Source organism: Acanthopagrus latus, chromosome 9, assembly GCF_904848185.1.
Source record: "Acanthopagrus latus isolate v.2019 chromosome 9, fAcaLat1.1, whole genome shotgun sequence".
Classification (NCBI taxonomy): domain Eukaryota; kingdom Metazoa; phylum Chordata; class Actinopteri; order Spariformes; family Sparidae; genus Acanthopagrus; species Acanthopagrus latus.
Window position 1 is genome coordinate 13,096,179 of NC_051047.1, and position 18,037 is coordinate 13,114,215.

Genomic DNA, 18,037 nt, shown 5'->3' on the forward strand with positions numbered 1-18,037 from the left:
GTAGCTCTGACTCCTGTAGCTTGCTTTGCATCTTTGACATGCTCACCGGCCATCCACCTCACCCTTCTCTTCCAGATCCACTTCCTCATGATTCTCTCAGCAAACTGGGCCTACCTTAAGGACGCCAGTCAAATGCATGCCTACCAAGACATCAAAATGAAGGAAGAGCGGGAGCTGCAGGACATCACCTCACGCTCAAAGGAATGCCTCAATTCCTACACATAAGGATATTACCTACTCAGAATCCACACACAAACACACACACACATACGTAAACACACACAGACACTGTGGCCAACCACTGTGGCCCCTCTGGACCAAGACAACGCTCAGCTAAAATAACCTGCCAACTGCTGTGACGCTGTGCAGTACTAACCAGGCTCCTAACACACTAATGCGTCAGTGCTGCTTTCTGCACTAACTCTGTTTTGGAACTGCTACTCCAAATTTCATTTATGCTGTTTTTTATTATTATTTTTTTCTTCATTTTCTATTTTTTCTGAAAGGAAAAAAATTCTCATATTTGTGTAGTGGCCCTTTTTTTTTTATAGCCAGCCTTTTGCTGGCGAAGCTTGAGACGTTGCACTATTCTTGTCAGTTTTGTTTTACAGGCTTGCTCTGTCATTCTGTCTTGAGCTGCGGTGGCCAGTCTTCAACAAGGGAATGTTTATTTTACTCGTTTTCAATAAAATGCAGATTCACTGCACACAACATGAAAGGCCTTACACCAACCAGAGTTAGCGTGCTGCGATTTATGATGTGGCACATGACAAGATGTTCCGCTTTGACTTTGCAGTAAGGAAAGAGGTCGAATATAGAGTGTGGACCCAGTTCTGTTGTAAAAGTTCAAGAATGTAACTGCATCTTAATTGATTAATGATAATCCAGGTGTTATTAATTGGTTTTGGGTTCTAATTTTCATTATACAGCCACTGAAAGGAGACCTATTATTTTTTCATATTTTTTTTTCTTTCATTCAGGTTCTCATACATGTAAGTTAAAGTTAAAGTTAAAAAGGCCGCACCAACAGAAGCTCCTCTCTCCCACAGAAAACACCGCTCCGCATACGCCTCATCAGACTACTCACACTACTTCACCATGTCTCACATTTGCTTGATTCATGCCTAGCGTCTGTTTTTGGCACATGAGAATTGATTTAGCACAGCTGCTCTGTTGTTGCTGTTCGTTGTTCGCTGGCTCAGGCTTGTGTGAGCTGACCAATCACAGAAGACATGCAGGGGGTGGGGCCTTAAAGAGAAAGAAGCGGGTGAATCCAGTGCTGCAGCAGAAAACTATTAATGTGAACCTTTTTTAAGTAGAACCCACATTAAATGAAGGAACCTGAAAATGAGTATAATAAGTCTCCTTTAAAAGTCACTCAGATCATTCATGGCCTATATTAACACTACCTCAGATATGCACTAGAGCCTATGGAACAATTTAACTGGAACTTCTCCCACGTAAAACTATGGTTTCATTGTAAAAAAGATGCCTGAGACACACAGTATGTATCATGGTAGCTGCATAGCACACACACACACACACACACACACCAGGAGCTCCTCTACGTCACAGTATCATAGGATTTAATTAGTATGCATAAATGCCATAAGAATCACTTGCTTGCTAAATGTGGACTGCTGCCAACAATGAGACTGAAAGATATTCAGTGTATTTAATATCTTAACTGTTTTGGTCCATTTGTTTTCATGTATGCGAATGGAAAAAAAAAAAACAAATAGATGAAGGATTGCCAACAAAGTGAGCTCATGATTTTAAGCCCTTTATCTATTGTAATATCCGATCATACGTTGTAATATATGATCACAATGTTTTTGCTTTTGAAAAATCCTATTAAACAAGTGTGTGTGTAGCAGCACGACGGGGAAACCTACAGCAGATCTAAAGAACTTAAAGGTGTGAAATATGTAAACTTGTTAAAAGTCAGGATTTTTAGATCAAAACCACTTCATTTTTGTTCTTAATTTTCTATAATTGCACCTGTTTTCGATGTGCAATTGTCATAATGCTGACATAATTACTCATGTAATCTTTTATTTCTGTTAGTTGAGTTACAGGGATAACGTGATGTGTTTCTTTGTTGCATGAAGAAAAACTGTTTCCGCAGTGACACACGTGATGTACAATCGTGTACACTGGCATCAGTAGTAGGCAGTGTTTGCCTGTTTCCTTTTTTGTTTTTCTAACTGAATACAAATTAATCCTTTTTATGTAGCTGATTAGTTATAGCTTTTCTTTTTTTTAGGTTTTTATTCAACTCAAAAGTATATGAGTCTTATATTATTTTTTCGCTTGATAGTATACCTGTATTTTCTACGAAAGTCAAGGGCTTCCTCGTGAATAACTGATACTTTAAATTAAACTTTTAAACAACAATTAGTTGCAACACCAGTCATTTATAAACTGGACGGCAATCTAAATGGTAAATTTAGCCAAAGTCTGGATGCCAATTTGACTCCCTTTCCAGTGTTTTACACAGTATCTATTAGATATTGTAGTGAAAAACCTGCAGTTCTCTGAAGGACTAACAGCCACAGGTGTACATGAAGCTAATGTACATCTCATTTCGTCTTTGTGTTCCGTTTACTATTGAATGAACCAAAAACTAGAAGGAAAAAAGGCTACCTATCAATCACCAGGAGGACAACAATCCAGCATCCTGTCTGACTGGAAACCCCTGTATGACATTACTCACCTGGCTTGTTGACTGTTTTTATGAAAATAAAAAAAACACACAAAAAAAGAAGCTTCTGTGTTGTGGTGTTCTTTCTTTCGTGCGATGGAATATCGTTTGGTTGTTCACAGTCAATCCAAGAGAATAAAAACAATACAATGTGATTTATTGATACAAAAATTGTGTCAAATATGCACGCTCATAAGTAAAGTCTTAAAACATAAACAACAAACGCTCCTCACTTGTTTAAAACAGTGGGAAACCACAGAGGCTTGTAAAATTCATCAGTTCACGTTCGCACTCTGGGACGACCAGCTCACCAGAAATCATCGTCTTCATCCTTGGGTGAATATGCTGCGATGCTGGGAAAAACAAAATCAAGTTAATTAGTGAAAGAAAATCACAAGGAACAGAAAAAAAGAAGACCAAAAATAGCAATGAATATCTCAGTGTACTCCTCCTTAAGACAACATAATTCCAGAACAAATAACATCAACAAGAGCAAGAGATGAGAAACCAGAGAAGAAATTAAATGTTTTTGGAGGATTATGTGGGCTTATATATTTATTTGGCTATCTTACAGTAAGGAAAGCCGTTCATCAGTCTACCAATCCTGTGTTCTTTTAGTTACCTGTGGTCTTTCTCATCAGACAAACTCTTGGCCTCTGGGCTTGTGTGTCCTGCTTCTTCTCTCCCAGGAGTCTGAAAACAAAATAAGAAGTCACATCATGAAAGCAAAGTTCTGCATGTGTAACGGAGAACCTGGAGCTCAACCCACCTGTGCATGCTGCTTTTCTCTTGCTTCCAGGACCATCTTCATGTATTTCTCCAGTGGATTTTCACCTTTAGACTCCTCCCGGTCGTTACCCGCCTCTTGCTTCTGCTCCTCATCTCCTTGTTTCTTAATTACACCGCCTTCTTCGTCGTCTTCTTCCTCCCGCCCTGGTTTCTCCGCATCTTGCAAACTCTGGTTAGACATACAGTAGACACTGTCAATACTCCTTTCATCTGGGAGATCAGAAAGAGGAGATTTAGAAGAGCTTGGTGCGAGATGATAGTTACCATCTCTTTCTCCAGTCTTTCAAGTTCTTGCAGCTCCCTCTCCCTGGCTTCGTCTTGCTCTCTCTGCCTTCGTTCTTGTCTTTCCTTTCGCTCTCTTTCCCACCTCTGCTCCTCATCCTCTTCCTCATCTTCATTCCTGGCAGCCTCACCTGAGGTTTGTGTGACTTACAGAAAACATATAGATTGAATCAGTCAGTTTGTGGCTATAATATAGGAGTCACATGGTCAGACTAATGGTGTACAGTAGAGGGCAGCCATTCTTGTTATTTGGGGTCAACAGAGATTAAGTGCCAGTAATGGTGGGGGGACTAAACGACTCACCCGCTTGGCCCTGCAAGTCCACCGGGTCTTCTGGGAGGTCTGGTGGGCGGGGGACAGCGGGGCCGTCAGGGGCCTCCTCAGAGAGAGGGACGGCAGTGTCCAGGAGAAGCTCTGGAATGTGGCCGGGCTCTGGAGGGAGACACGCACAAAGAGATCTTTTATGCTCCACCATAATGCAACAGGGCCAGAGGACCAGCACAGAATACATAATCAGCTGCCCTTCATCTTCACCATTGTGCGGGGCCACTGAAAGGACACTTTGGAGGCCAGTCACACACTCATTAAAAAGCAGCCTTTCCAAAATCCTCCATACCGGATATACTTCACTTTGAGACTGGGATTTTGTTTGAATTAATGATAATGAAAACAGGCTATGAAACATGTCAATATAATGATTTCTTTAAAGATTTCTACACATTTTCCATTCAAATTCAAGTACTTTTCAAGCTTTTCTAGTAACTTAAGTCTGTGGTAAATTACATAGATACACTTAAACATCTATTTACTCTTTCACTTCATTTTCACTTTCTCACATTAAATCTAATGTTACTGTGCAACACAAAAAAAAGAGTCTGCACACTGTGGCTCCCTTAGGTGCAATTTATTAGCACATCCACAAGTGGCGTTTCAAGCAAAGAGTGCCTGGATGTGTGCGAACACTATGTATCGACTGTGCAACAACACATGCAAAAATCAGGTTGTGACAAATTCAACGAAATGACAAAAGTGTTTATTGATTCAAAATGTGTCACCTGTTTGGAAGTCGACTTGTCATCTTATACTTGCTGGCTGAGCCAATATAAAACAATTATTATGAAAGTAAGGCCGTTAAAAAATTCAAGCACTGTATCCAAAATCCAGCCACTTTTAAAAACTTGAAAACACCACAGTGAAATTCAAGTGTTTTCCAGACTCCACACTCATGAGTGATAGATAAATACGATTACCGATTATCAGCCTGGCCAGTTATTCATATATCTGTTTATCTGTTACTACTTTTAATACTATTTTATATGGATGAATGAAACTCACACAGTTAGACTGCTTTGGCACTTTTGCACCTCTGATATAACACACAATGACAGATTTGTGCCGACAGATTAAAAAGTTCCTTTCTGATCACAATTTTTATATGTCAAGCACGATGACGTGGCCAAACAGCCTTTCCATAACAAAGTATTATCCAACACCCATGTGGCATTCATAACAAGGGAAGATCTAAAACTGGGTCTCACATAACAAGAACAAGGCTGCAGTCCATTAAAGAAAAAAAAAAAAGAAAGAAAAAAAAATACCCACAAATACTAGCTCAGATTACCTGACAACATCCCTGTGAGATCTTCCAGGCTTATTTTCTCCGGCTGTGGGGAAGACTCCAAACTGGAGACCACAGGCTGCAGCTGCGGTGGACTGACAAACAAGGGCAGAGATGAGGGCATTAGTATTCACTATCTCCACTTGTATTATAAAAAAAAATGATGTCATGTCCTTGCAAAAACAAGGCCAGATGGTACCTGGACTGGTCTCGTGCTGTGCTCTTGAGCTGAGGACTCTGAGGTGGACTGAGCTCAGAGGAGACGTCACCTGAGGTCGCCACCTCGTCCTGGGGGGCAGGAGGGAGCTGTCTGTCAGGCGAGAGCTCCGGGAAGGCCGTCGGAGAAGCAACCGCTTCTATCAGGGAAAAAAGAGTCATGTCAAGGTGTAAGCTGACTGTTTCTATATGGAATTATGTAATTGTTTATTTATTTACAGGTAAAATAGGCTGGTGCATCTAATCCCTTTTGAAGGGTGTTCACAGGATAAAGCATTTTATCAAGTACCTTCTGAAATCTCTCTTTGAGGCTTTTTCCTGGAAGAGGAGTGCGGTGTGGAGGACAGACGTCTGGACGGAGGGCCGCTTCCATCTCTTAGAAACAGAGGTTCAGTCAGTGAATGGAGACTGTGGTCAGGGAAAACTGTGGACTGGGGCTGCTCTTCTGAGAAGGTCACTTTGTGGTGTGCAGGTAATACGGTGTTTCCAGAGTCAAAAGGTGCTGAGGAGGGTGTTCTAGTAGTTTGTGGAGACAGCGGTCTGTGTGAGACCTTTGATTTGTGGGGGGAGTGCTGAGAGATCCGTTTCCTCAGAGGAGAGTCAGGGCGATGTAAGGGATGTGCTCGTTGTGGGGAAAGAGCTCTCGGGGGAAGCATGTGTGAAAAGGTGGAGCGTGCTGCCCTCTGCTGGTAGTTCCTGTAGGCTTCCTCCAAGGTCTCAGCCTCCCTCTCCAGCTTTTGGATCCGAGCCTTGGCCTCAGCCACCAGCTCCATGTCGGAGTCCGGAGAGTCGCTCCAGGGCGGCTTGTGTCCTAGCACGGGCCCACCTGCTTGACAAACATCATCATAACCCACCCTGGCCCTCAGCAGAGCTCTGTCCACATAGATGTCAGGGGGAACCAGCTTGTCAGCGCTCAGCTCCAGCACTGAGCGATCGACAAGAGAGGGCTTGGGGTTGCGCAGCACTTCATTTTCAAGAGCTGCCATCACCGTATGGATGACAACAAAGGAAAGGGAGAGCGGAAAGAAAAGAAAAGGCAAACAAGAGGAGAGTTGAACACTAATACAGAAGACCAACCACCATTACAGAGCCAACATAAGAGAAAAAAAGGGGACATACAACTGACTGGGAATAACCATTTACATGCATAAACACCTATGATCTTTTAGCTACGACTGTAACATGCCTTCCTTTCTTGTTTTTGCTGAAATGTTTTTCCAGTCAATGAAAAAGGAGGACTTTTAAGGTCCCATGTTAACATGTGCCAAAAAAGGAAGCCAGTTAATGAAAAGTAGAAATCATTAAACTACAGTTAAAGTTATGCATTACTGATCGTAACATACATAACTGCAAACAGACGAATCACACTAAGATGTGGCAGACATGCACGCCACCCGGTCGTGGGGTACCTTGCTGGGTTTGACGAAGCTGCATCTTAATGTCCTCCATGTGGTTCATCGTCCACTGTGACTTCTCCTCACACTCTATCAACTGAGCGCTGAGCCGAGCGCACCGCTCCACCTGCAGGAAGCAACAGACGACAGGACAGCGTGAGAAGTTATCGTTCGGATCGATCCAGATTTGAGGACAAATCACAATTATATGAAAAAATAGGCCTTCATGATGAGATGATTTGCAGTAATTAATTACACATTAAATTACCAATATTAGCTCTTGTCTCCTTCTTCGTGCTATCTAACATCGCAGTCACCACCAAAAAGACACCAATTAATCTGAGAGTAGCTGATAAGAGTCAAGAATACTTTATTGACACCTGAGGGTAATTGGTATGCAACAGTAGCTCCTTCAAGACTAAAACTGTCACTCTTTAGAGAGATTGAATTAAATACCATTAGAGAAGACAATAATAATGTTGATGTCTGTGATAATCATAAAACAATATTTATGAAATCATACGTACAAAGTCTAAGGGAGGAGGTCAGTTTTTCCATCCTATATTTTCTTTACAACCGCTATCCATTCTCCTTTTGTTTGTGGATTCTTGTCTAATCATTTCTTAGTTATTGCTTTTTTGTTCACAACACTTAAAGGAAGGTGTTTGTCCCTAGTGTTAAATTCAGTTGATATATTATCTAAATATACAGTGGCACAACTATAGTTAATCTTTCAGGCAGTATTTTGTGTTTAGGTTGCATGTTCATATCCCAATGATGATTAAGATACGGTTCAACAGTCAGCACGACAAGAAATCCCCCAAAGTGAGACAAAATCTCATGAAAACAAAGAAAATCAAAAAATAAAGCTGACTGCATACTTTCCCACACTCAGCTATGTGCTGATGTGACTGACCTCACTCTGGAGCTGTGCCTGCAGCACCTGTTTCTGGTTGTCAAACTCTTCCTCATCCTGCCTGCGGACGCTCTGCAGCCTCCGTAGCTCCGTCTGCAAGGCCAGCTGCTCTTTGGACGGCTTGCCCAAATCTGAGAGAGGAGTTATCAGAGTCAAAACGTCATCTGAATGTGAAAATCCTTTCTGTCAGTCCGGTGTCTGTTTCAGTGCCATGCTATACGATGAAGAAGCACCCAGTGATACATGGAAGTTGCTCTGATCATGTCGTTTCTGAGGTGCGCAGATGTTTCTGCCTTTTGTTATCGATGAGGTCCACTGCTCCCTTCCTCAAATAGGAAGAATGCTGTATTTTAGAGAGAGGTAAAGTATTGGCTGTGTGCCGTGGGTAAAGGGAGGCCTCTGTCTCTGCTCCCCCCCTTCACTCCACTTCTCATCCCTGTTCCCTCACTGGTTTCCTTTTTAGTTTGCAGAGCTACGAACACAGCACAGAGGCCCCACATTGGCAGGCAAGACACATTCAAAGACTCAGCAGAGCCAGAAGCAGTGGGACAGACCAACATGAATGCTTCACAGTACACTGCATCTCCCACAGCTCACAACAAGCACTCAGGCTCTCTCTGAATACAACACAGGAACTGGATTTATCTCAGTTCTGAAAAAAAGAGACACTGTTTTTTCAGGTTTATACATTAGAAGCAATAATAGTACTAATAAACCACTTGTACATTATTACAGGCAGAAAAACCTGATTATCTTAATCTCTCGTGGTATAATTAATAGGAAGACTCCTCTGAGAAAGGCAACAGCAGCCGGCCCTCACCTGCATGGAGAAGCCGGTTCTCCTCTTGGGCCTCCTCCAGCTGTGTCTTTAGCAGCCGCAGCTGTCCCTGCAGCTCTGCTCTCTCTCTTTTCAAGCCAGGGTAGTCACTCATGTTCTCCAGTCTTTCCCTCAACTGCTCCTTCTGTTGAGTCAGCAGAGAAATCTGCTGCTGCGCTGTCTCAAGCTCAACCTGGAAGACAACCGAGGAGACGTGAGAAGACCAGGCAAAAGAAAGCTGGACACTTAATTTATCAGTGATTTAACAAATATTATTGAAAGTTTTGTCTGAAGAAAGGGGTTCAGTCATTTAGTAGGACTTAAATATGGTGCCTATTTTCTATTGAAGAGGGTTAAGTAAATACTGCTGTGACTGGAGATGTGTTGTTTACCTTCAGTCGTCTCAGCTCTGAACATGCTCTGCTGTGCTCCTCTAATTTCCCATCAATTACAGCTGACTCTTTTTGGATGCGAGCAGTTTCCACTGAGGAACAAAAAAAAGAATGTAAACACAATTCAGAAGATGGGACAAAGCAAACCTGTCAGAAACCTTGCAATAATCTAAATACTCACTCTTGTTTCTGTTCTCGTTCTCTGTCAGTTTCTCTGTTCTCTTGATGAACTCCTCCTTCAACTCGAGCTGATACCTGATGTTATAAAAAGGCACATTAACAAACAATCACACACAAAACATCTGAAAAATTAATGTGTCTAGTGCTGCCTTGGATCTTTGTTTACTGCTTGCAAAAGGTGATGAGCTCATTCCCAGTTAAGACCAGTAAACCAAAATTCATTGACTGGATTGAATAACCAGATTATTCAGGGTTCCTACATCTTCAATAGTCAACATCAAACTGTTTCATGTGGTATTTTAAAGCTTTCTTACACCTTACAGCTATGGTAAATTACATATTTAGATACAGCACAAACACTCAAAACAATTTTTAGACGTCATTATATTAAATCAGATGAGTTTGTGCTATAAACAACAAACATTTGGTTTGTGTCATCTGTTGGTAAATATAATTTGTATCCTATATTTTTGTTGGGCCAATAAAATGTTTTTAACTTTGAAAATAAAGGTTAGCTCATCACTGTCTTTGCATCTTTGTCCTGATGCCTTAGTCTATCACAGGTACACATTTGGTTACATTCCAACGCAGTAATGTGGAGAAATCTCACCTCAAAATCACCTCCAAAATGAATAAACTCGATCTATATTATTCTGACCTTTGACCTTATGTCAAATCAATTCCTTCATAGCTTAGTTCATCATGAGCTGTTTCAAGCACTGTAAGCACTGTATTGAAAAATTCAATAACTTTTTTGAAACTTGAAAATACCATTTTCATATATCATGAGGTTATGAGATTATACACGTAAGCGGTCCTCTTCATATGCCTGAAGTAACTGCTTTTGATACATAGTTGTTCTGTTCCATGTAAACTGTGTTTTTGAGTTGATATTTCAAAAAATGAAAAGCACGCTTAGGAAAAGCAAAGAAACTCGTATGGTTTTATTTATTCTAATTATATTCAGTTATTCTTTTATTGTTCCTTTCTTAAAATGTTTTGTTCTCTTCCAAATGTCTGATGGATAAGGGAGGGCTCACTTTTAATGTTGCACAATAATCTATTTGACTTTCAATGTTTCTCTTGCTGGATGAGAGCGTATTAGTTTCTTTGATGCTGTAAATCATTTGAAAATATGAATAAAAGATATTGATGTGGAAAAAAATACATGTGTTCTTTTCCTATTAGAGGGGGCAAGGTAACAAAACCAGATCAGCTGCCATCAAAAGACTCATCAAAGCAATACATCAATTGGTAAAGTGGACAGTCAAGTCCCTTATTGTGTGTTACTCCATAGTTATAACTTCTCACAAGTCACACTTGACAACTGACACTGACAAGACATCTTGACACAATTTGCTTTTGGGACACTGAGGTATAAATATGTCTAGGATGCCCAGTTACTCACTGACAGCTTTAACGTCACTTGGAACAAAACATTTAGCTGTAGAATAAATCTATGAGACTTTTCACACTCTCAGTGTACGTTGTACAGGAAGCTGATTTTACTTTTAAACCTATAAAACAGTGGCATCCTCTGGACACACAATGGCGATATCTCTAAGGATAAACACTCAGCGGGGTAAAGTGATAGGGAGAATATATTCAATAAAGATAAAAATGTGGGCCATAAAGAAACTGTACAAATGGGACATCTGTTAAAATACCTGGAAAGTTCATTCTTCAGCCTCTGGTCATACGTGTCCTCCATAGTCTTCACTGCCAGTTCTCTCCTCCTCAGCAGATCTTCACTGGTCTTGACCTTCTCCTCGTGAATTTGACAAGTCCTGTCATCATACATACACAGCATGATTCTTCATGACCCAGTGCTTACAAGGAGACAGCATAGCATCCCTTTGACAACATGAATGGTTGGAAAAAAAAGTGTGTACTTTTCAAAAGCCTCCATTCTCATCCGCAGCTCATTCTCTCTGTTCCGCAGCGTTTCAATTTCTTTCAGGACCGACTGTCTCTGCATATACACGTTTTTTTCTTCAATCTAAGGAACCAAGAAATGCAAATGACAGCATTAGTTACACTTTAATTAAAGCAACTGTAAATTAAGCCAAAGAATATTGTGACGTTGAGAGCACAGCATCATACTGGAAGTTTTCTACCTCTTGTTGTTTTTGTAATCGTTCAATGGCATTCTTCTCCCGGTCCATCAACGCCCTTGCCTTCGTTTCATAAGTCCTCTCCAGCTCTTGCTTCAGCTTGTCGAATTCCTTATGAAATTTTGCTTTTTCTTCCATCCTCACCTTGGCGATTTCAACATCTTTAAAATGTTCCATCTTGAGGAGAAAAAAAAAGTCACAATGTTCAGGCCAATAACCAGCAGATAAGTCATAGAAGATAAAGCATTCATTCCTTTCAAAATGTTGATTATTGCAGATACAGGCACAGTTTTTGATTCATTAACTTTGCGAAAAAAAACGAAATGTACCTTTGTGTCCATTTCCGCTTGCACCTGTGCCTCGATTTCTTTTCTATATTCAGCCAGTTTGGATTGGAATGAAAAATACCTGTCCCCACTGTAATTAAAGTTCTCGTATTCCTTATCAATCATTTTCATCTTCTCAACTGAGGGAGAAAAGAAAAACATTAAAACTATGCATTTAAAGCATGTCTAAAGAATACAATTCATTACATGGTTTCATCGTACCGAGAGACTCTCCATAATTTGCCATGCTGGTTGTCTGAGTGTCAGCATCCCGCCACAAGCCGTGAGTATGATGGTGGGTTAGCTGTGTTAGCAGGCTGATCAGGAACCCTGCTACACAAAAGAAAAATCACATCAAGTACAGCCCTTGGGAGCATAAGCAGTTGTATTAGAGGGAACATAATGCTGCAGCTACCTTTGTCATCTTTGTTTGAGGACTGCAAAAAAAAAAAAAAGAAATAGCAACACTTGTATTACTAACAGTATTTATTTCATATAGAACAATACGTAAACCATATGATTAATTACCAGGGATCTGTAAAGGGCTGATTGAGGACTAATTCTAAGAAGCTGCAGAAGGTCTCCTTTCCCTGACACCTGCATAATTACATCAGAGATCAACTTCTTCATCTGCAATAGTGTTCTTCACAATTTACAGAAGGTTAAACAAATGCATTTTATGCTTACCTTGTCTTTGCATAGGCCACTTTCAGGGTAGAATACAGAGAGGGTGTACTCATACCCAGAGGTGCTGAGATGATCAGCCACTATGCTGTTACAGGCTGAGACCAAATGGGGCTCAGATCTGACAGGCACTTGTCTGGGAACTGGATCTCCACCAGTCAAAGGAGGGTGTTTTAACTCCTGGATGAGCTGATTCCGCAGCTGTGTCTGGTGAAGAGAAGGAGATGGAGATGAGGACCAAACTCTCTCTGATGGCTGGGTGAGAGGCTACAACGATCAACAGGTGTACGCATGACTTACTTTGAGTGTATCGAGCACTCCTTTATTTTTAAAAGTTTGATAGAGTCTCTTTCTCAGCTCATCTGGGGATAACGCATCCTCCTTGGCCGAGGACATAACTGGAGTTTTTGCAGGTCCTGACAGGAGGGAAAGAACAACAGACGAAGCACGGTGATGCTAGCATCACAAGCTAGAGAACAAAACCCTCAGTTTTCAACAACTTTTAAGTATTTCCATCTGGACTTACACTTCTATCACAATGTCTTATGAACGCCTGATACAACAAGCAACTAAAAAAAAATCGAATAATTTCTGTAGTTACCTGCCTAACGACCAGTAAGCGTCTCTGCGTCCCTTTCGAGGAGGTGTGCCCCAAACATTTAAATCCGTCAACGGAAATTCGTGTGCCGGGCGTCTCATAGTTATGACGTAACGAGAAAAGTAGCATTTGTTTTTTTTATTCTTACTTAACAAATTGCGATAATTTGATGCAGTAATACTTCATATAAAGGCACAAATAATAACTGCCAGTTAACAGTTTTATAGCAGAGAGCTGTTCGAAATATTTTGCTTCTTGAGCATGTCGTCATCATTCGGCGACTACTCTCGCTGCTCTCCAGGAAGCAAAATTGACAGGTAAACAAACATCGGTTTTATCAAGCGAATACTCTTTCTTATTGCACTTACGTTGCATTCTTATTATCATTTTATTTGTAACATGTTAACAATAGTTTCACAAGAATAACTCGAGACTTTAACGACACCAAAAGTCTGTGGAGCTCTGCGGCCAACGTTAGCTTGTTAGCCTAACGCATCAGAATCATTAAGGTGATCTTAACAGATGTTTTACAAGATTCAACCGTTCAACCTGTTTCGTTTGGTTTGAATTGTTTTCAGGACTGCTTGGCTTTGCTAGAAGAAGGGGGAAACAATGTCTGGGAGTTTTTATTTTGTCATGGTTGGTCATAAAGATAACCCGGTGTTCGAGATGGAGTTCTTACCAGCTGGGAAGCCTGAATCAAAGGTAAGACGGCCTCATCAGTAACAGCAGCATTCATTATAGTATAAACTGTCCAATAAATGTCGAACATTGACAACAGAATAACTGTCAAGGCATAGAATCCATGCAACCGTGACCACACTAAACCCCAGTGATGTAACCTAGTTAAGGCCTAATGTCTGTTAAGAATATTATCTTGTTTGATGAGATTTGTTTCTTTCACCACAGGATGACCATCGTCACCTGAACCAGTTCATTGCACACGCAGCTCTGGATCTGGTGGATGAGAACATGTGGCTGTCCAACAACATGTACCTCAAAACTGTGGACAAGTTCAACGAGTGGTTTGTGTCTGCCTTCGTCACTGCAGGACATATCCTTTTTTCATCTCCAGTAGTATAAATGCCTAGAATATGATTTTTAATAAACTTATTATTGAGGTGTTGAGCTTTAATTTTGGTGTATTAATGCATCGATAAAAATAACAGAGACAAATGCAAAAATGTCAAATATTCTCTCACTCCAGCTTCTGACAAATGAGTTTTGTTGCTTTATTGGTTATATATCATTGTAAATTGATCTTAATGCTTTGGACTGTTGTTTGAAAAAACAAAAGCAGACAGAAGATGTCACCTCAGGCTCTGGGATGTTGTGATGGGCATTTTTTCATCCCAGTATACAGATTACTGTACACTTACTATTACTGTATATTACTTACTATGAAAATACTTGTCAGATGTAGCCTTACTGTCAATATCTTACATATAAGTTTGGATCACTTTCTAAGTCAGACATTGACATTATAATGTACTATTCATATTTTAAAATAATTGATTGCCATGTCTTTATTTTCTTTAACCATCTGCCATACATATAAGATTCATCATGCTGCATGATGTGCGACAAGAAGATGGAATCAAAAACTTTTTCAATGATGTGTACGATTTATACATTAAGGTGCGTTGCCTTCGATATGATTTAAATACCTTGACATATGTTCACATTTTTTTTCCATTTGCCTTTGTGTGTGTTTGATTTTAATCATTTATTCTCTCCTCCAGTTTGCAATGAATCCGTTCTATGAAATCAATGCACCGATTCGCTCCACGGCTTTTGAGAGGAAAGTACAGTTTCTGGGAAAGAAGCATCTCCTGAGTTAATCACATCTTCACATGCAGAAGGATTTGAAAGCGTCTTGTCTGTTTGTTGTATATAGTATTATCTAACACCCTTGTCTGATGTCAGTGTTTGTCTTTTCCGGTTAAACAGATGTAAAAATGTAATCAACACATGGATTTTCTATAAAACATGTTCTTGTCAAATGTAATATTGGGATGTGTCTTGATTTCATGCATAGGGTGGGCTGTGATTACTGTGTACTGATTATCAATGTTAAGACTTGAAGATGCAAGATCTCACGTGGCGATCAGGCATTATACAGTATAATTGGAATGATAAACCAAATTTTCAGACTACAAAACATGCTTAAGCGATAATTCTCAGGGGATTTATTGATCGTTTGGCATACCAGTAGTACAATTTTGAAAAAAAAAAAAAAAACGAAATCTGAAAGACACAGTTAAGGTAATTGAATGGTTCACCATTTTAAATAATAAGCTATTTGGAAACACTTTCAACTGAAAGTATGAAAAAAAAGAGTTAAACAGAGTATTTTAAAATCAGAAACCATCAGCTAAAACAAACTTAATAATGAGAGAAAAGGTTCGGTCAGTCATCTCCAGTATTTCATCCACTCTCCCAAAAGAAATGATGATTGAGTGATTTCTTTAAAAGGTAAAAACAGTTTAAAAAATACAAAAGTTTCCAGAAACGTAAATACACCATATGCCATGCATGTTATCTTTGCTTTATTTTGTATCTTCTTGTAGGAATCTTGTTCCCTCGGTGCTTCCAGCACATAGCCATTACCTATTCACTATGCAGAATGTGCGCAAACAATAACTAAATGTGCAATAATCATGACAAGCCTCAATTTGTTAGTTACACAAAGTAGTGCCTTAGCTACTTCAGAATTTTCAGGAATAAAGTTAATGGGCTGTATAAGTTATTTAATTATGCAGTTGGTTTTCTGATTATAAACACAGGTCACCACTCTTATCTACATGATTTCATTTAGGAGTAAGGTTCAGAGATCCTATAACAATCGCACTCCCAAGGTTGTACACATCTACAAACAGTTTAAAGAGTCACAGCCATTAGAGAGGGACAATTACTGCCTCTGTTCCGTCATGAGATATTTTTAGTTTCCCGCAGGTAGGCTTGGGTCAATGTGAATACAGTCGTTTTTCCTGTTCCACCTCCAAAGCCTGACTATTGAACTATGGCAGACCGAGTGAGTCATTCAGTGATTTTTAAACGTTTATTTGGAATTTGAAGGGGGTTCAATTTAGTGTTTCTTCGCTTTTTCTTCAAGCAGAAGTCCAACTAGCATTTATCAAACCTTCAACAGTATAACAAAATCATAGTGCGTCATGTGTTTAAATAAGATGTCACTACAGCATAGTGCACCTACAGCCTCACCACATAACAGGCATTAACAGCAAATTAATGTTAGTGATAACTCCTGGGTGTTATGAGCAGCAAGTGGCCGCAGAGCGAGGCTTTCTGTGGAGCTTGACTGTGTCTGTGGGGATGAGGTGGTCCGTCCTCTCCTCCGATGCCAACACCCTGCGCACTGCCTCCTCAAAGGCCACCGCTACATTGGTGGCATCCTTGGCACTGGTTTCATAATAGGGGAAGTCGCCGTTCTCTTTGCACCACTCCTGAGCCTCCTCAGTAGACACCTGCCGCTCCGTCACATCCAGTTTGTTGCCCAAGACGACGAACGGGAACTTCTCCGGCTCCTTGACGTCCGCGTAGTAGATGAACTCCTTCTTCCAGTTGCCCAAATTGAGAAAACTCTGGCTGTCATCTACGCTGAAGGTGAGCAAGCAGCAGTCAGAGCCGCGATAGAAAGGAGTCCTCAGGCTGCGGAAGCGCTCTTGGCCAGCCGTGTCCCAGATCTGCAGGGTCACCTGGTGGCCATCCACCTCCAGCTCCTTGTTGAGGAACTCCACGCCGATGGTGTGGAAAAGGTGCGCATCGAACTTGTTGGTGACGTAGCGATTCATGAGGGAGCTTTTTCCCACACCGCCGTCACCCAGCAGGATGACTTTCAGCAGGGATGTCTTTGTTGTCATGGCTGTTCACTCCTGATCGACCACTGTGAAATAATGTACCTAATGGGAAGATGCAATTTGCGTAAGACATTTCACTATATGTATTGTATATGTATTTTCTTTTTGCTTATCCAACCTGTTTTTTTCTTTGTGTTTGCAATGTGCTTAGTAAAATCAAAATAGCAGCGTAATATCAGTTTGACATATAATATTCTAAGTAAGAAACACTTAAAATGCAACTGCAGGAACAATTATTGGGTGGATGTTCTGCTTTTGTCTCACCCCTGGTTGATTTTGCCCTCCTCCACTTTTCCAGATCATGTGCTGTAGACCCTGATCTCTGGTCACATGCTCATCTGCTTACTGTTGATGTGGGCAGCCATGTAGGTAAGGTCTAACCAGCTGTAACACAGTGACAAACATTCAGTTTCCTGGTTAACAGATGGCCCAAGAGCAGCAGATGCAACTGAGAAGCGCCATTACAATAAAACATAAACGGCAACCAAGCCACCAATACACCTTTTGTTGGCACTATGATGAGGCATATACATGTACACAGTATTAAAAGAACAGATGTAACATACCAGCAGAGAGTGCATTTTACGTTATCAGCGTTATCAGCAAGTGTTAGCTGAGCTGGGGTAACATCAACAGGGAAAACACGGGAGCACAGCTGGATCCAGGCTAATGTAATATACCAAATTTCGCTAGCTCAGGTTCACTTGCAGGCAGTACAGCTAGTCACGTACCTTTACAGTTGAGGCCAGACCGCTGCAGAGCGAACGAGGAGGGACACACGAAACAACCAAAAAATATATTAATGCAAATGTTTGACAGCTGCTAGCCCCGGCGTTGCTCGAGATAACGTCAGGTCGCACCGTTTCCTGGTGATCTCCAGAGGCTCGGTGGTGCTTGAGCGGCTAGCTAGCTAACAGGCTAACGAAACATGGGCAGACTCGGATCATGTGATCTTGTGAGGCAGAGAGGACCAACGAGAGACGAGGTAACGTTTCGGGGCCCCTGCAAATTATTCAGTATTATTCACAGCGTACGCATTATATCGTTCTTACAGAAACAAGACAATTCAAGATTTACTTTTAAACAATGCGAGACGTATTTTCGTCGACTGTTGTTAGCTAGCACTAGC

At 40.8% G+C, this 18,037-nt stretch overlaps 4 protein-coding genes across 6 annotated transcripts in view; 2 read left to right on the top strand and 2 right to left on the bottom strand.

The window, feature by feature from the left end:
* The window catches only part of gpm6bb (glycoprotein M6Bb), a 34,932-nt gene extending 32,165 nt beyond the window's left edge, over positions 1-2,767 (top strand). For both annotated transcript variants that reach the window (XM_037109370.1, XM_037109369.1), the window contains exon 7: positions 76-2,767. In XM_037109370.1, the coding sequence (XP_036965265.1) occupies positions 76-225 (150 nt within the window). In that variant the 3' untranslated portion in view covers positions 226-2,767. The remainder of the gene's footprint in view (positions 1-75) is intronic.
* Positions 2,768-2,840: 73 nt separating this feature from the next.
* Positions 2,841-13,149, bottom strand: ofd1 (OFD1 centriole and centriolar satellite protein). Of its 2 annotated transcripts, none has more exons than XM_037109361.1 (23): positions 13,034-13,149; positions 12,733-12,848; positions 12,436-12,639; positions 12,277-12,345; positions 12,164-12,185; positions 11,971-12,081; positions 11,752-11,888; positions 11,426-11,599; positions 11,201-11,307; positions 10,976-11,095; positions 9,310-9,383; positions 9,129-9,220; positions 8,740-8,929; positions 7,920-8,050; positions 7,019-7,130; positions 5,899-6,588; positions 5,593-5,749; positions 5,397-5,488; positions 4,079-4,207; positions 3,758-3,921; positions 3,474-3,662; positions 3,327-3,397; positions 2,841-3,057 (listed from the first exon to the last, which is right to left on the bottom strand). In XM_037109361.1, exons 2-23 carry the CDS (start codon positions 12,826-12,828, stop codon positions 3,012-3,014), a joined length of 3,177 nt encoding a protein of 1,058 aa, XP_036965256.1. In that variant the 5' UTR covers positions 12,829-12,848; positions 13,034-13,149; the 3' UTR covers positions 2,841-3,011. The 2 variants fall into 2 exon arrangements, with proteins under 2 accessions (XP_036965256.1, XP_036965257.1); XM_037109362.1 differs by having other exon boundaries at positions 2,986-3,057; positions 11,971-12,078.
* A 55-nt stretch (positions 13,150-13,204) lies between these two features.
* Positions 13,205-15,038, top strand: trappc2 (trafficking protein particle complex 2). The gene is made up of 5 exons (XM_037109373.1): positions 13,205-13,347; positions 13,609-13,735; positions 13,940-14,084; positions 14,583-14,668; positions 14,773-15,038. The coding sequence occupies exons 2-5, from the start codon at positions 13,643-13,645 to the stop codon at positions 14,869-14,871; spliced, it is 423 nt and encodes a 140-aa protein (XP_036965268.1). The 5' UTR covers positions 13,205-13,347; positions 13,609-13,642; the 3' UTR covers positions 14,872-15,038.
* A 164-nt stretch (positions 15,039-15,202) lies between these two features.
* rab9a (RAB9A, member RAS oncogene family) lies at positions 15,203-17,992 on the bottom strand. Its single transcript, XM_037109372.1, has 3 exons — positions 17,640-17,992; positions 17,173-17,292; positions 15,203-16,950 (listed from the first exon to the last, which is right to left on the bottom strand). Exon 3 carries the CDS (start codon positions 16,909-16,911, stop codon positions 16,303-16,305), a length of 609 nt encoding a protein of 202 aa, XP_036965267.1. The 5' UTR covers positions 16,912-16,950; positions 17,173-17,292; positions 17,640-17,992; the 3' UTR covers positions 15,203-16,302.
* Positions 17,993-18,037: the final 45 nt, after the last annotated feature.

Bases quoted from the DNA above. Each gene is read 5' to 3' on its own strand.
- rab9a (XM_037109372.1), bottom strand. From the start codon at position 16,911: ATGACAACAAAGACATCCCTGCTGAAAGTCATCCTGCTGGGTGACGGC.
- ofd1 (XM_037109361.1), bottom strand. From the start codon at position 12,828: ATGTCCTCGGCCAAGGAGGATGCGTTATCCCCAGATGAGCTGAGAAAG. The intron at 11,889-11,970 runs GTACGATGAAAC...TTTCTCCCTCAG, and splicing joins AAATTATGGAGAGTCTCTCG to TTGAGAAGATGAAAATGATT. The intron at 9,384-10,975 runs GTATTTTAACAG...TTATAACATCAG, and splicing joins CTGAAGAATGAACTTTCCAG to GTATCAGCTCGAGTTGAAGG.
- trappc2 (XM_037109373.1), top strand. From the start codon at position 13,643: ATGTCTGGGAGTTTTTATTTTGTCATGGTTGGTCATAAAGATAACCCG. The intron at 14,085-14,582 runs ATATCCTTTTTT...CATCTGCCATAC, and splicing joins TGCCTTCGTCACTGCAGGAC to ATATAAGATTCATCATGCTG. The intron at 14,669-14,772 runs GTGCGTTGCCTT...TCTCTCCTCCAG, and splicing joins TGTACGATTTATACATTAAG to TTTGCAATGAATCCGTTCTA.